The sequence below is a fragment of the Saimiri boliviensis genome, chromosome 21 (genome assembly GCF_048565385.1).
Source record: "Saimiri boliviensis isolate mSaiBol1 chromosome 21, mSaiBol1.pri, whole genome shotgun sequence".
NCBI classification, from domain to species: domain Eukaryota; kingdom Metazoa; phylum Chordata; class Mammalia; order Primates; family Cebidae; genus Saimiri; species Saimiri boliviensis.
Window position 1 is genome coordinate 10,278,805 of NC_133469.1, and position 16,228 is coordinate 10,295,032.

A 16,228-nucleotide genomic window follows, 5' to 3' on the forward strand; every position below is an offset into this window, starting at 1 on the left:
GGAGGTCCAGGTAAACTCTCCAAGATTTAAGTCATTCAAAAGTATTTTAGATATTCTGTCTGGGCTAGAAAAGCCTGTTGTGTAGAACAAAAACTAGGCTCTTCAGCTCTGCCACTCAAACATGAGGCCAGGCCCCTAGCACCCCACAGGCTTATATAACTGCATAGCCCCTGGTAACAATGAGAACCCTGCAGAGCTTATCTCCTCCCTTCCACAACCAGGTGCCTACCTCACAGACAGTGCAGTGCCAGCGTGTCTCCACGTGGTGCTTGCATTCATTGCAGGTGTAGACAAAGCGGTCCTGGCTCTGCGTGTGCAGCTCCACCAGCATGCACATGGTGGACCACTGGGCTCTTCGGAGTGAAGAGAATTCCAGGTGCTTGTCCCTTGCCAGCGTGAGAAATGCATCCCGACCATCCATCAGATCGCAGGGGATGAGAGGGTCAGGGTCAACAATGGGAGGCAGGGAGTTTGCAGCAGGGCCAGCAATGAGGCGGATCACAAAGAAGACCTGCAAAATAGATAATCTCTTTTTTTGAGACAGGGTCTCACTTTGTCACCCAGGCTGGAGTGGAGTGGCGTGACCATGACTCACTACAGCCTTTGCCTCTTGGGCTCAAGCAATTATCCCGCCTCGGCCTCCTGAGTAGCTGAGACCACAGGCCCACACCACCATGCCTGGCTAATTTTTATATTTTTAGTAGAGACAGGGTTTCAATGTTGGTCACGCTGGTCTCAAACTCTTCATTTTAGGTGATCTACTGCACCTAGCCAGAAATCTTCCCGTGGCTGCATCTTACCTCTTTATGCTTCTCCATGGTGGCATACAGTTTCTGTGAGAGGTCGTTAGATACATTGGGCATCCCAGGTTTCTTCTTGTTGCCCCTACTCAAGCTGCTCTTATTTTTGCTGGTTTTCTTATTATTCTTCTTTTTAGCATTTTTGCTGTCTCCCTTGGTCACCTGCAGAGGAGCACAAAGGAGACAAGAAAATAAGGTTTTTATTAACAAGTGATGTGGGGCCGGCCACGGTGGCTCACACCTGTAATCCCAGCATTTTGGGAGGCCAAGGCAGGTCGATCACGAGGTCAAGAGATCGAGACCATGGTGAAATCCCATCTCTACTAAAAAATAACAAAAATTAGCTGGGCGTGGTGGCGCACGCCTGTGGTCCCAGCTACTCCAGAAGCTGAGGCAGGAGAAGTGCTTGAACCCAGGAAGCAGAGGTTGCAGTGAGGCGAGATCGTGCCACTGCACTCCAGCCTTGTGCCAGAGCAAGACTCTGTCTTTAAAAAAAAAAGAAAAAAAAAAGTGATGTGGGAGTAACACTGAATTATCACCCTTATTTGAAACCAGACATCATAATCTTATGCCTGTATCTTATTTTACTAGTTGTTCTCTTCGTTTATTCTTTCTCCTTTAGAAAGACCTTATTTTGACCTATTTTTTTTTACGAGTGATCCTTAAGGCAATGATGGCCCTTTAGCTTTTTGCCTAGAAGAGGCCACAGAGTGTGCAGACTATGCAGACTGAATGTATCCCAGATTAGGGCAAGGGAACAAGGAATGGATGGCACTTGGGGCAGTGAAGAGTGCATGAAAGTGGGGAGCCAGAAGACCTTGGTTTTATCTCCTCCCATCCATATCCTAAAATGGTATGAGCCCAAAAATACCAAATGACAAGGCTGTAAGAGTTTGTTAACAGTATTAAAGGGTGCCTTTTGTAAGTTAAATTCAATGGAGGTAATTCCAGATATGCTATGGGGAAATCACTGGTGAGGTTATTAAGCCAGGCTTAGTTATTTAACAGGTAAATTCTGCCTCAGGCCTGTTTTATTATTGCTAAGAATGGTTTTTAAATTTCAAAAGATTTTTTTTTTTAAGAGAGAGAAAATATGCCAGAGATGATATGTGGCCCACAGGCCTATAATATTCATAACTTGGTCTTTCAGGTAAGTAATCCTTCAGTTTCTTTTACCATTTCACATTACTCAGTCTGAGATACCATTTTAAAAGGGGGTTTGAAGCTTTAAAAGTTGACTATCACTGAAACAGAACCCTAGTAACTTTCTAAGCCAACATTTCTTGCCCAACTTTAAAGAGCTCTTTCACACCTGAAAGTTTTAAAACCAATCTGAAAGTTTAAGTGCACTTTTGGATTAAATATTAGAATCAAGGTGTAGGTTTGAAAGGAAACTCAGTGTCCTTACATCTGTGCTTTCATTGCTGGTGTTTTCTTCTCGTTTTCTCTCTTCCTCCTCTTGTTCCAGTTCCTTAATGCTTTCTTCCAGAACATTGGGCCAGAAATCACCCTCGAAGTAAGGCAATTCCTTTGCACTTGTTAATCTATCTTCAGTAGCTTGTTTAAAAATATCCTGCAAAAATATGCATGTAAAATAGGAATTTCTATGTTCTTTTAAAGCACTGATTATAGAGAATAATCACAGCTAACGGACAAGAAACACGAAAGCTTAAAATGTCTTGAAAGTTGACAGACACGTTATATCTAAGCCATAAGCCAGGGAGGTATTTAGAAAAATACTGAAAAGGCCTAACCTAAAGTCAAATATTCTGGTTTTTTATTTCCTCTACCCATAAAAAAAGGGAACTTATAGGCCTTTATACAACCAAGTGGCAATTATCCTGCCAGCATCAATGTCAGGGTGGTAGCACCATCATGTATGCCATGGCCCTTACCACTCCTTATGTGGTGGTAAGGGCCACAGAATATGTGGTGTGAAGCATGCTCTCCTTGCACCCATCCTAGGAACTTCAGCAGCTTTTACTGACGGCTTTGTTCAAAATGACCGTAACTACAAATATTGGAAATTGTATCTGCTGCAGAATGATTTGCTGGGGTGCTTAGGAAAACATCCAGTTGATGAACTACTAAAATGAGGAAGACAAGTTTGTCGCATGAGACAGCCTATATTCATGAATGTTTAACACTGTTAAGACTGTATTTTTGGCTGGGTGAGGTGGCTCACGCCTATAATACCAGCACTTTGGGAGGCTGAGATGGGTGGATCACTTGTGCTCAGGAGTTTGAGGCCAGCTTGGGCAACATGGTGAAATCATGTCTCTACAAAAACAAACAACACACAATTAACCAGGTGTGTTGGTATGCACCTGTTAGTCCTAGCAACTCAGGAAGCTGAGGTGGGAAGATGGCTTAGAGCCTGCGAGGCAGAGGCTGCAGTGAGCAGAGATAATGCCACTGCACCCTAGCCTGCGTGACCCTGTCTGAAAACAAAACAGAACACCCCCACCCCTAAAACCTGAACCAACCCAAACCAAACAAAAAACCAAAACAAACAAAAAAAAATACATTTTAAGGCCAGGCACAGTAGCTCACGCCTGTAATCCCAGCACTTTGGATCACCTGAGGCCAAGAGTTCAAGTCCAGCCTAGGCAGCACAGCGATACCCCATTTCTACCAAAACAACAATGACAAAAATTTTGGTTACATGTTTAAAAGCAGGATTTCTTGATCTACCACTCTTCAAAGACCAAGTTTTCCTTACATTGAAAAATTTTGAATATACAAAATAAAAGCAATCAAATTAGCAGTTTTAGGAATTACATGCAAGTGTTAGAACAAACAAGACTTTTTTTTCCTTAAAGTTAAATGACAATACAGAGCAGCAACATTAGTGCATTTCCAGATCTACTGTCACCACCTGGCCCCCATGTCCCAACTGACCTTGTAGTCATGGACAATACGCTCTGATACAGCCTTGTCAAGCATTTTTTTGTACCATTCCTGCAGTCGCTTGGGCTTGGGTATCTTCTGGTCAGGAGGATGGCAATGGAAGATATAATCATCTCCCTCACTTGGTGGACATGCCCAAATATGCCCTGTTGTATAACTAGCAATACAAAAAGAATATTAAGGATGAAAGATCATATATTCTAGAAGGCTATAGTTTAAACCAGAAGATGGAGCTGATATAGATACCAATGATTCCTCCGAAGATAACACAGTGTATAACCCAGCATGAGATTAATTAACATTGTGAGGCCAGAACTAGGCATAACCCACAGTAAAAACAATGGATCTCATATTGCCTACTTATTTTTGGAGGCAGCAGAATGTTGTGAATTTCAGCCATAAAGCAGGTAATTTAGTCCTGGATCCAAAAACTAAGTTTGCATATTAAGACCAAATGAAGATGACCTTGTAAAGGAAAATGGACCTGTTTAACAAGAGAGCTAAATAAAAGGCACAGACTTCAGAGAAGCAGCCTTCCAGATGAGGGAGTCAATGTCTCCAATGACGTACATACTCTAAAGGTAAGAAATATCTCCAGAGCTGTTTGTTTTTGGTCTTGATACCCAGGTTGTAAAAGTTAAAATTCTGCCCTCAATTGAGAGGCAAATATCAAACTTCAAAGCAAACTGGACCCAATGGCTTAGCTGAACAAAATAAAACTAATGCTGGATGGAAGAAATTAGGGCCAACATAACCATTTCTTTTCTACTGACAAAACATTATCTTCAAAGGGGCACCAACAAAGTTGAGATAGTAACTGTTAGAACTAAAATAAGGGGAAAAAAAAAAAAAGGCCAGAGCTATACATTTGCATATTTAACTATGTCTTACCAGAAGGCCATGCTAATTAAAAAAAAAAAATCCATTTTCAAAATATGCTTACCCTAATTTCTTGACATATTCTAAATATCCAATTAGGATTTCATGATAGACTGCAGTCCTCAGGCATTTCGGACGGAAGAAATGAACACTATCGAGGTAAGATATGTATACTCTCCTATACAAAATGGGGAGAACAAAAAAAAAAAAGTCAAGTCTTACATAATGAGTTCTTTATTTGCCTAGTAACACCCTCTCACTCTCCCAGGCTCTATCCTCATAGTTATTATTTGTGAAGTTCATCACAGGCGTGTGGGTGACTCGACTGTGAACACTTCACGGAAATTCAGTGAGCCAGTGGCTTCCTTCTATCTGTAGTACTAGCGGTGCCTGGCACATACACATCTATCAGTATTTGCTGATCACTATACATTCTTATTAGTGCCTTTATACTATTTTTGGAGATCAGAAATTCCTACCCTATTTGTATGACATACTTTCACAAAGCTACTTAACTATCCAAATTGAAGCTCACTTTCTTTTATTTATTTATTTTTTATTTTTTAAAGACGGGGTTTCACCATGTTGGTCAGGCTGGTTTTGAACTCCCGACCTCAGGTGATCCGCCCACGTGCCTTGACCTCCAAAGTGCTTGGATTACAGGCGTGAGCCACCACGTCCGTCCTCGAAGTTCACTTTCTGAAGAGTAGAGCACGTTTGTTTCCAAATTTCAATTTCAGGTTGCTATTTATATCCTGTATTACTATGACCATAGAAGAGCAGTACTGAGCAGTTATTTTGTTTGGGGGTTTGCTTTTTAAATCTGTTTCACTTTAAAATTACTGGACACTTGAGATTTTGCATTTCTAAACCAAGCACAATAAACACTTTCTTGCCTGTTATGCTTTTCCACCTATTATTATAACTTGCAACTCCCACACAAATCAGGAAGTAGCCACTGTGAGCCAGTCATACCTCTGGTTGGGTGGAGGGCAGTCAGAGCCATACTCTTGAACATGCATGCCAAAGAAGCACAGGTCAACACCATCAATTTCTTCAAAGGCAAACAGGGCTTTGGTTCGGTATGGAAAGGATTCTGCCATCTCTCCACTGTCCACAAACCTATACAATTCAGACGGTGGGGGGACCACAACATAACTCATTAAGATTGGAATCACCAATGGTAACCATGTATGAGCAATTTTGGATCCACAAGAGAAGAAAAGTGAAATGACTAGATACCTTGCTTTCATGCCTGGTTTTACTTCCACGGTTTTGTCAGAAGCATGAACTACTCTAACAGTGACCTCTCCTGACTCAGGGTGATTCTGTCGCCTCAGAAAGTCATTCACACGATTCTCTAGAAAGGTGCCAAGTCTGGTAGATGGCAACCCTAGGAATGGAAAAGTTAAATGTTACTGAGGTGCAAATTTACTATTGTTAGTCTTAAGGTTCAACCTCAAATCTTATACTTTTTTCAATACAAACAGGATAAATTGCTGAAATTTTTAAAAAATCATAGCAAAGTAGTCATGACTTTGCAGATTTGCATGTTATACTAGGTTCAGGGACCAGGCAAATCTTCTCCGTATCATTCTAACATATGCGCTGTTAAAGCAGACACAGTACTCAATATTTTCTCAATGTCATTTTCCCCAACTTTTTGTTATGAAAAATGACCAAATTTGGAAGAGTTTACAAAAATACAGAACAGGCTGGGTGCGGTGGCTCATGCCTGTAATTCCAGCACTATGGGAGGCCCAGGCGAACGGACCACGAGGTCAGGAGTTCAAGACCATCTATCTCCTGGCCAAGACGATGAAATCCTGTCTCTACGCAGAATACAAAAATTAGCCTAGTGTGGTCAGATGCGTATAATCCCAGCTACTTGGGAGGCTGATACAGGACAGTCATATGAACCTGGAGGCGGTGGTTGATGTGAGCCGAGATCCTGCAACTGCACTCTAGGCTGGGTGACAGAGCGAGACTCTCCAAACAAACAGAGGCATGGCAATTCTGGCCAGTTATTTCCACACCTTATTCCTCCTTTATGAAATGCCCCAAATAGGAAAAAATATAGGAACAGGAAAAACACCTATCCTGTACATTCTACAAATCCGTTCCTTGGAAGTTTTTCTTTGGTCTAATAAATTTCACACTAAAAAGTACAGATCAACGATTACAGATCAACTATAAGGAGAGTACTGAATTATTTTATTTTTACTTTGATTATTACAGTGATTAAAAAGAAAGTAATTCACTTTGGGTGGTTTCTTCTTGTCTAGGCTTCAGGTAAGTTTGGACAAAATTTACTTTTAAGAATAAAACTTACTTTTAGCAGAAAACTTATTTTCTTTCCTAGTTCGTGCACTTTTCTTTAAACAGCCATCACAGACGAATCTAAATGTAAACCAAAACTTTGTTTACACAACTTAAAACCATTAAAGTAGGTAACAAAATCTATTGTCTAAAGTTAAAGTTCAAAAGACAATCTGGCGGAACCATTTCTAAATTTCTAACGAGTTAATAAAACTAATATATAAAGAGCTTTTAGAAATCACTGAGAACAAAAAAGATAATTGAAAAACAGGCAACATGAAAAAAACATGAAGGGCATATAAATTGGTTTACACATAGAAAGATGATCAAGGATTACAAATTAAGATAGAAGTTTTGCAAATGTGACTGGGGAGAAAGATCCTAAGTGGTGATACTCCCTATATGCTACTAATTGGAATGTACATTTTGAGAGCAGAACTGATAGATTGTTACTGAAGATGTATAGGATGTGTGTCTCTAAGGAGAGTTTCCACAGAAACTTGTTTACTAACCAAGTAAATAAATGGATTATAGTATATTACAGAATATTATGCATCCATTAAAATTGCAGCAGACGGCCAGGCAAGGTGGCTCATGCCTGTAACCCCAGCACTTTATGAGGCTGAGGTGGGCGGATCATGAGGTCAGGAGTTCGAGACCAGCCTGGCCAGCATGGTGAAATCCTGTCTCTACTAAAAATACAAAAAATTAGTTGGGCATGCCTGTAGTCCCAGCTACTCGGGAGGCTTGAACCCAGGAGGCAGACGTTGCAGTGAACTGAGACTGTGCCACTGCACTCCAGCCTGGGTGACAGAGTGACTCTGTCTCAAAACAAAACAAAACACAAAAATGCAGCAGACATAAAAAGTCTGTAATTTCAGTACTTTGGGAGGCCAAGGTGGTTGTATTATTTGAAGTCAGGGGTTTAAGACCACGCTGGCCAATGTTATGAAACCCCATCTCTACTAAAAATACAAGAGAATTAGCTGTGCATGGTGGTATGCGCCTGTAATCCCAGCAACTAGGGAAGCTGAGGTTGAAGAACTGCTTGAACCCAGGAGGCAGAGGTTGCAGTGAACCAAGATTGTACCGCTGTACTCCAGCCTGGGCGAGGAAGTGAGACTCAATTAAAAAAAAAAAAAAGTCTATAACCTATAACAAGATAACAAAAATTAAAAACTAAATACATATAAATTAAGAAAGTAAGATTGTATGTACAAAAGGGTGTAGAAAGAATATTTCCAAACTGATGGCCACGTTATTTCTGTGGCGGGGAATCTGGGTGGGAAAGGAGAAGCTGAGACCATCACTTTTTACTTTATAAACTGTCATACTATTCAAATTTTAAGAAAAAGCAAGTTTAATACAGTAATAACAGAGACTGTCATTGAGCTGACTGATCCTAAATTCCAAGAACCATAAAATCTATTAATCATTTCTACGAAGAAGTCTGTGATTAAGGAAAGCACACTTTAATGGCACACTTAAAAGACAAGTCGGCCGGGCACGGTGGCTCACGCCTGTAATCCCAGCACTTTGGGAGGCCGAGGCGGGTGGATCACGAGGTCAAGAGATCGAGACCATCCTGGTCAACATGGTGAAACCCCGTCTCTACTAAAAATACAAAAAATTAGCTGGGCATGGTGGCGCGTGCCTGTAATCCCAGCTACTCAGGAGGCTGAGGCAGGAGAATTGCCTGAACCCAGGAGGCGGAGGTTGCGGTGAGCCGAGATCGCGCCATTGCACTCCAGCCTGGGTTAACAAGAGCGAAACTCCGTCTCAAAAAAAAAAAAAAAAAAAACAAAAAACAGACAAGTCATGCTGAAAATACAACAGCCACCAAACCATCCCCTATTGTAATTTTCCTTAGTGTTATTTTCTATGTGAAAGTAACAGTGAAAAAAGAAAAGCGAAATTTGTTTAAACTAGCCTGCCTTTTCTTGTAACCTCCAAATCAGGAGCAACAATCAGCCCAAGAACAGAGCAGAAGACATGGAGATCCCATCCTAATGAGAGGCACTTGATGCCCATATACCCTCTTCCTTTGGAACATGGCTCGGATTAGTTCCTCTTGTACAGAGCGATGGCCTCTCCCTTTCACTAGACAATTATACTATGACTGCAGCCTTATAATTTGCTGTCCCCAGCCCTAACCAAAAGAAGAAGATCCTTACCAGGGCCAGACCAATGGTATGTCATTCACAGCATGACGCTAGTTTCTAGACGCTTTATTAAAAGCATTTACTTTCTTTCTTTTTTTTTTTTTTTTTTTTTTTTTTGAGACAGTCTCACTGTCACCCAGTCTGGAGCACAATGGTGCAATCTCAGCTCAATGCAACCTCCGCCTCCCAGGTTCAAGTGATTCTCTTGCCTCAGCTTGCCTCCTGAGTAGCTAAGATTACAGGTGCGTGCCACCATGCCTGGCTAATTTTTGTATTTTCAGTAGAGATGGGGTTTTGCCATGTTGGTCAGGCTGGTCTGGAATTCCTGACCTCAGGTGATCCACTCACCTCAGTCTCCCAAAGTGCAGGGATTATAGGCGTGAGCCACCTTGCCTGGCCAAAAGCATTTATTTTTAATGTGTAATAACTACAATATGTTTTTAATAAAAAATCCAGCAGAGCCGGGCGCGGTGGCTCAAGCCTGTAATCCCAGCACTTTGGGAGGCCAAGGCGGGTGGATCACGAGGTCGAGAGTTCGAGACCATCCTGGTCGACATGGTGAAACCCCGTCTCTACTAAAAATACAAAAAATCAGCTGGGCATGGTGGCGTGTGCCTGTAATCCCAGCTGCTCAGGAGGCTGAGGCAGGAGAATTGCCTGAACCCAGAAGGCGGAGGTTGTGGTGAGCCGAGATGGTGCCATTGCACTCCAGCCTGGGTAACAAGAGCGAAACTCCGTCTCAAAAAAAAAAAAAGATCCAGCAGAATAAAATATATGTATATGGCTAAAAAGAATGTATATTTAAATTTTAAAAAATTAAATATCTTTAATTTTTAAAAAGTGAACTGTAATTATCGTTGCCAAATCCAAAGAAGAAAACTTAAAGACAGTAACTTGGAAGATACAATAGTCAATGCATGCATAGAATAAAAAACTTGTTAATATTCATGATAAAGAGGCCGGGCTCGGTGGCTCAAGCCTGTAATCCCAGCACTTTGGGAGGCTGAGGCGGGTGGATCACGAGGTCGAGAGATCGAGACCATCCTGGTCAACATGGTGAAACCCCGTCTCTACTAAAAATACAAAAAAATTAGCTGGGCATGGTGGCGTGTGCCTGTAATCCCAGCTACTCGGGAGGCTGAGGCAGGAGAACTGCCTGAACCCAGGAGGCGGAGGTTGCGGTGAGCAGAGATCGTGCCATTGCACTCCAGCCTGGGTAACAAGAGCGAAACTCCGTCTCAAAAAAAAAAAAAAAAAAAAAAAAAATTCATGATAAAGAGAAATTCCAGAGAAATAAGCAACTTAAGCCTTACCCAGCGGGCCAGATGATCTCATGGTGAAGGACACAGATTTGATGCATCTTTCTTCCGCACTCTGTACATTCAACAAACCTGGAAGAGCAGAGCCAATTCCAAGACAGATTAACCTCAAACCTTAACCAAATGAAAACTTCAACTATTTCCCATAATTTCTGACAAAGATACCCAAGGTCATGATCAAAGAACTGAGAACAGTTTTAACAAAGTTTCTATTTTTTTTTTAGAGATAGGGTCTCATTCTCTTGCAAAGGCTGAAGTGGGTGGCATGCTCACAGCTCACTGGAACCCTGAACTCCTGTGCTCAAGACATTTTCCTGCCTTGGCCTCTCAGCTACCTGGCTGGGACCACAAGCATACACCATCATGCGTGGCTAATTTTTCTGAGACGGAATCTTGCTCTGTCTGTCACCCAGGCTGGAGTGTGGCATGATCTCAGCTCACTGACACCTCTGCCTCCTGGGTTCCAGTGATTCTCCTGCCTCAGCCTCCCAAGTAGCTGAGATTACAGGTGTGCACCACCACACCCAGCTAATTTGGGTTTCACCAAGTTGGCCAGGCTGGTATCCAACTCCTGACCTCAGGTGATCTACCCACCTTGTCCTCCCAATTGCTGGGATCACAGGCATGAGCCATTGCTCCTGGCCAAGCCCAGCTAATTATTAAAAGACAGATTACTGGTGTTGAAAATTCCAAATTAATCTGATACCATCCCATCCATTTTAAGAACATGTAGAAAACATACATTTCAGTCCTTCACGCTCTAAAGGCCTCACTGCAAACTACAGGTTTAGATCTTTAATGTTTTCCATTGAACATTAAGAACATTAAAATTAACATTAAGAGCTTCTTTCTGCACAGGCCAAAAAAAAAAAAATTGACATTAAAAACTAACATTTCTTAGTTCTTCAGTGTTTTCCATGGTTTTACTACTCATTAGATGTTATATAGATTTAGCCCAAGAATACAAGATCATCTGATGGATCACGCAAACCAAGAGAATAAAAGGGAAAAGGAAAAATCAAAGCGCATTAACTATTCAAGGGGGTCTTACTTACAGTTCAGGATCCAGTGTGTCATTTTTTCTCTTGGAAAATTGTTCTTTATTTATTGTACTAAGGAGAGAAAAGGGACAAAATGAGAAAAAGTGAGAGATGAGCAATTGGACTGCTGTTCTAACCAAAGGGACAAACTTCGCACTATAAATGGATTTAGGTCTTTTAAGAATACACATTTAAACAGATGCATTCTTGGCTCACACAAAATGCATGTTTATGTAAAGGAATATTCTATAGGACTTAAGAGTGAAATACATTTCCTCTTATCCGAAATGGAGAACCCAGGAAGAACTAGAAAAACTATTCCTTCTTTTCCTTTTAAAATCTTGCCTATTACTACTCTTGGTGTGAGGTATTTGTATTTTTTTATGGATTAATGTTCCTAGACTGAATTACAAAAAATGGCACGTATACCGGGAAGTAAACCACTATTTAAATAAAAAGTTTTCAGGAAGAGTCTCGTCGAACAACTTTTTACAACAGAAAATCTCGACATTAAGAATACATGTAGGCCGGGCGCAGTGGCTCAAGCCTGTAATCCCAGCACTTTGGGAGGCCGAGGTGGGTGGATCACGAGGTCAACAGATCGAGACCATCCTGGTCAACATGGTGAAACCCCATCTCTACTAAAAAAATACAAAAAATCAGCTGGGCATGGTGGCACGTGCCTGTAATCCCAGCTACTCAGGAGGCTGAGGCAGGAGAATTGCCTGAACCCAGGAGGCGGAGGTTGCGGTGAGCCGAGATCGCACCATTTGCACTCCAGCCTGGGTAACAAGAGCAAAACTCCGTCTCAAAAAAAATAAAAAAAAAATACAAAAAAAAAAAATACATATAGGCTGGGCGTGGTGGCTCACGCCTGTAATCCAAACACTCTGGAGGCCAAGGAGGGTGGATCACCTGAGGTTGGGAGTTCAAGACCAGCCTGACCAACATGGTGAAACCCCATCTTAAAAAAGTTCTGGGGTAAATCTGAAGGACAAAAGTTCCATATTTCACATTTCAAAATTTCACATGGCTTCCCATCCTAAAACCTAGCATACCACACTGCTCATTGCCTCACTACATACAAAAGCTCACAGTTCTTACGATTCTCCAACTAGAATCAACATTAAGGGGCCCAACTTGGACTACTGTTCTTCTTCCTTACAAAATTAGGACATGTCCATACTGAAAACTGTTTCTTATACTAGTTATGGCCTAGAGATTCTTTTGTGTCTGTTGATAGCATTCTCCTGAATGGCCTGTCTTGCTACTCCAAGTCTGAAGACCAGCAGCACCAGAAGAAATCTCGGAGTTTGTTTATAAAAATAGACACTTGTGTCCACTATAGACCTGCAGAATTGGGAGGGGTCTTGTTCCTACACTTTTCAAAGCTAGAGATACACTGCTTTCAGGTTTAGAATATTTGGTAAGCCATTTGAGAGAGTTCAATGGCAAGGATTATGTCTCTTCCTGAATCAAGGAAACTTACCCTAGAGCTGACCTTCCTGGCTTAACCAAGTGTCAAAATGTTTCAAGGATCATAGGCTCCCAGTATCTACTCTCCTAGCTGGCACTCAGACACTGCTGTTTTTACAACTCAATTTAGAAAAATTAAACACAGCTTTTCTCAGAAGCCCCATTTATTAGGAAAAAAAAATTCCACATTTTTGCGCAATGTCCTAAACAGAAGTAAATATGAACCTGCAATATGAAAATTACACTAAGCAATTTTTCCTTCTTCAACAGTCCAAGTTTGAATTATAGTGACTGCCTAAATCTTAAGAGATCACTAGTATTACTATTAGACTATATGTGTGAAATTTATCTCTTGGCCTTTTACCAAATGGTAAGAGCCTGTGAGACTGCAAAGCCCAAGCAAGTCTCTTAAACCCCTTCATGTAGTTAAAGTCTATTATTCACTAAAATAGTGACTTGGGTCTTCTGTTAACCTACAAGAGAAGGGTATAAGGTGCTTATCAGTTCAATTACCCTCAAACTCAGAAAAGTTAATAATGAAATTTTCTTGTACTAAACTTTCAGTTTTTCAAAGAGGAACTGCTTCCTATACAGAGTAACTTTTACTATAATTAAGATGACTGCCTACTGCTGACATGTTCCCTAGTCCAGTGATGTCTCATAGAGCTTTCTACTATGATGGATATATTCTCTGGGTTGGCCAATATGGTAGCCACCAGACACAGATAGCTACTGAACACTTTAACTGTGAGTAGTCCATGTGATAAACAACTTTTAATTTTATTTAATTTGCATTTAAATAGCAAGAAGTGGCTAATGGCTACCATATTCAACAGCATAGTTTAAGTTCATTTAGAAATAAGCCTGTGTATAATCATGTGACAACAACTAATTAGCACTTCTCAAAATAATGGTTACTTACGTTTGAGGCTGGGAAGGGTCATCCCCCAAAGAAACGCTCTCCCCTTGGATCTCATTGAAACACTTCTCACAGAAATGATACCTGTCGGCAAGAAGGCCATACTGGGGTGAACTGTTCCGTTCACACAACACAGCCCAAGCCAAGCAACGAAGCCACCAATCACAGCAGGCCAAGGAGGGGGACGGGAGCAGAGAGCAGGTCATCAACGGCGACAAGGACATTCAATGATGCAGATATATGGGCCCCACAGTTTGGGTTTTGGTTTTTTTTTTTGTTTTTTTGATTTTGGTTTTTTTTGTTTGTTTTTTGCAATCAAAGCCAAGTGCAGACAACGACAAGCATGAGGGAGAAAAAAAAAACACAAAACAAACGAAGAAATGAGGGATTGCAAGACAACAAAAAACACAAAAGCAAGACAGAACAACACAAAGCAGAAAGCCAAGGCAAAGCACAGATTAGCATTAAATATCTCAAATGGGATCACAAGTAGCAAATGATTACTGCAAATAAAAGCAAAAGTTTCAATTACACAGACCCATATCCTTTCATTTCAGCAAATAACACTATGTGACGTAAATAATCAAAAGGAGGAAGAAGGATAAATATACCAGGGAGAGAAGAGCTGCTACTCACTACCTAAATATAGGAAATCACACTTCTTCCCACTTAAAAACAAAAAACGACAGCCCCACCCCCACCCCTACTCCTTTAAAAGTCCACTATAGATACAGTCGCAGAAAACAATAATGTAAAAACAACCATGGCCAGGTGTGGTGGCTCAAGCCTGTAATCCTAGGACTTTGGGAAACCAAGGTGAATGGATCACCTAAGGTCAGGAGTTCGAGACCAGCCTGCCCAACAAGGTAAAACGCTGTCTCTACTAAAAATACCAAAATTAGCTGGGTATGGTGGCACAAGCCTGTAATTCCAGCTGCTTGGGAGGCTCGGGCAGGAGAATCACTTGAACCTGGGTAGGCAGACGTTGCGGTGAGCCAAGATCATGCCACTGCACTCCAGCCTGGGTAAAAGAGCGAGACTCCTCAAAAAAAGAAAAACAAAACAAAAAAACACCGTTGATTAAAAGACACAAAATTTGGCCGGGCGCGGTGGCTCAAGCCTGTAATCCCAGCACTTTGGGAGGCCGAGGCGGGTGGATCACGAGGTCGAGAGATCGAGACCATCCTGGTCAACATGGTGAAACCCCGTCTATACTAAAAATACAATAAATTAGCTGGGCATGGTGGCACGTGCCTGTAATCCCAGCTACTCAGGAGGCTGAGGCAGGAGAATTGCCTGAACCCAGGAGGCGGAGGTTGTGGTGAGCCGAGATCGTGCCATTGTACTCCAGCCTGGGTAACAAGAGCGAAACTCCGTCTCAAAAAAAAAAAAAACAAACAAGAAAAAAAAAAAAGGAAAAAAGACACAAAATTTATTTCTTATCCCAAGGAAGCCTTAAGTAAAACATGTGCTTTCTGGCCAGGCTCGGTGGCTCTTACCTATAATATCAGCACTTTGGGAGGCTGAGGCAGGCAGAACACTTGAGCTCAGGAGTTTTGACACCAGCCTGGGCAACATGTCAAAACCCCGTCTCCAGAAAAAATTAGCTGAGTGTGTGTAGTGGCACATGCTTGAAGTCTCAGCTACTTGGGAAACTGAGTTAGGAGGATCACCTGAGCCAGCGAGAGGCAGAGGCTGCAGTGAGACAAAATCACTATACTCTAGCCTGGTGACAGAGTGAAACCCTATCTCAAAAAAACAAATAAAAAAAAAACGGTTTACTGAAATGCCTGTAGAAGCAGTTAAATACTGACTACAGCCATCAAGTGGACACATTTTAAAAGGAAGTGATGTGTGCAGGTACATGATTAAAGGTGGCTTGGTGCAAAGATAAACATTTTAGACTACTGTTTTAGTAAACATGAGAAAAGTTTATGTCAAGTTACTTGCTTTTTCAAACATAAGGTACTTATACATTTGACTCTTACCTTTTCTAGGTTTCAAATGAGTAAAAAGCTAGATTTTTACTCACTGCAAAATCAAAGCATTAGGTCTACAAAGCATTACAAGCACATCTAACTTTTTGTAAATAAAATAAGAAGTTTAAGTGACTTTTCAAAGCTAGAAATACATCTGCATCACACAAGTTCAGCAAAAACCAACACCATGGATTTGGTATTAATGAACAAAGAGTATTATTAGTACCATCCAGCCTTGTTATTACTGTTATCAGAGCCCCAAATAAACACCCAATGCAAGCTATATTGTAGGCTGATCACTGAAAACAGGAGACAAATTGTGGTTAAGACAGGCTAGTGAATGCAGCTGGCGCGGTAGCTCACACCTGCAATCCCAGCACTTTGGTAGGCCGAGGTGGGCGGATCATGAGGTCAGGAGACAGACC

The 16,228-nt window shown here is 41.4% G+C and overlaps 1 protein-coding gene across 1 annotated transcript in view; it reads right to left on the minus strand.

The window, feature by feature from the left end:
- EP300 (EP300 lysine acetyltransferase) overlaps positions 1–16,228 on the minus strand; it is a 92,095-nt gene that overhangs the window by 3,351 nt on the left and 72,516 nt on the right. Inside the window, exons 20-30 of the mRNA XM_003932837.3 lie at positions 13,828–13,908; positions 11,445–11,501; positions 10,384–10,461; positions 6,922–6,989; positions 5,832–5,982; positions 5,565–5,711; positions 4,654–4,767; positions 3,702–3,867; positions 2,209–2,373; positions 801–962; positions 230–511 (exon numbers count right to left, since the gene is read on the minus strand). Coding sequence (XP_003932886.1) covers positions 230–511; positions 801–962; positions 2,209–2,373; positions 3,702–3,867; positions 4,654–4,767; positions 5,565–5,711; positions 5,832–5,982; positions 6,922–6,989; positions 10,384–10,461; positions 11,445–11,501; positions 13,828–13,908 — 1,471 coding nt within the window. The remainder of the gene's footprint in view (positions 1–229; positions 512–800; positions 963–2,208; positions 2,374–3,701; positions 3,868–4,653; positions 4,768–5,564; positions 5,712–5,831; positions 5,983–6,921; positions 6,990–10,383; positions 10,462–11,444; positions 11,502–13,827; positions 13,909–16,228) is intronic.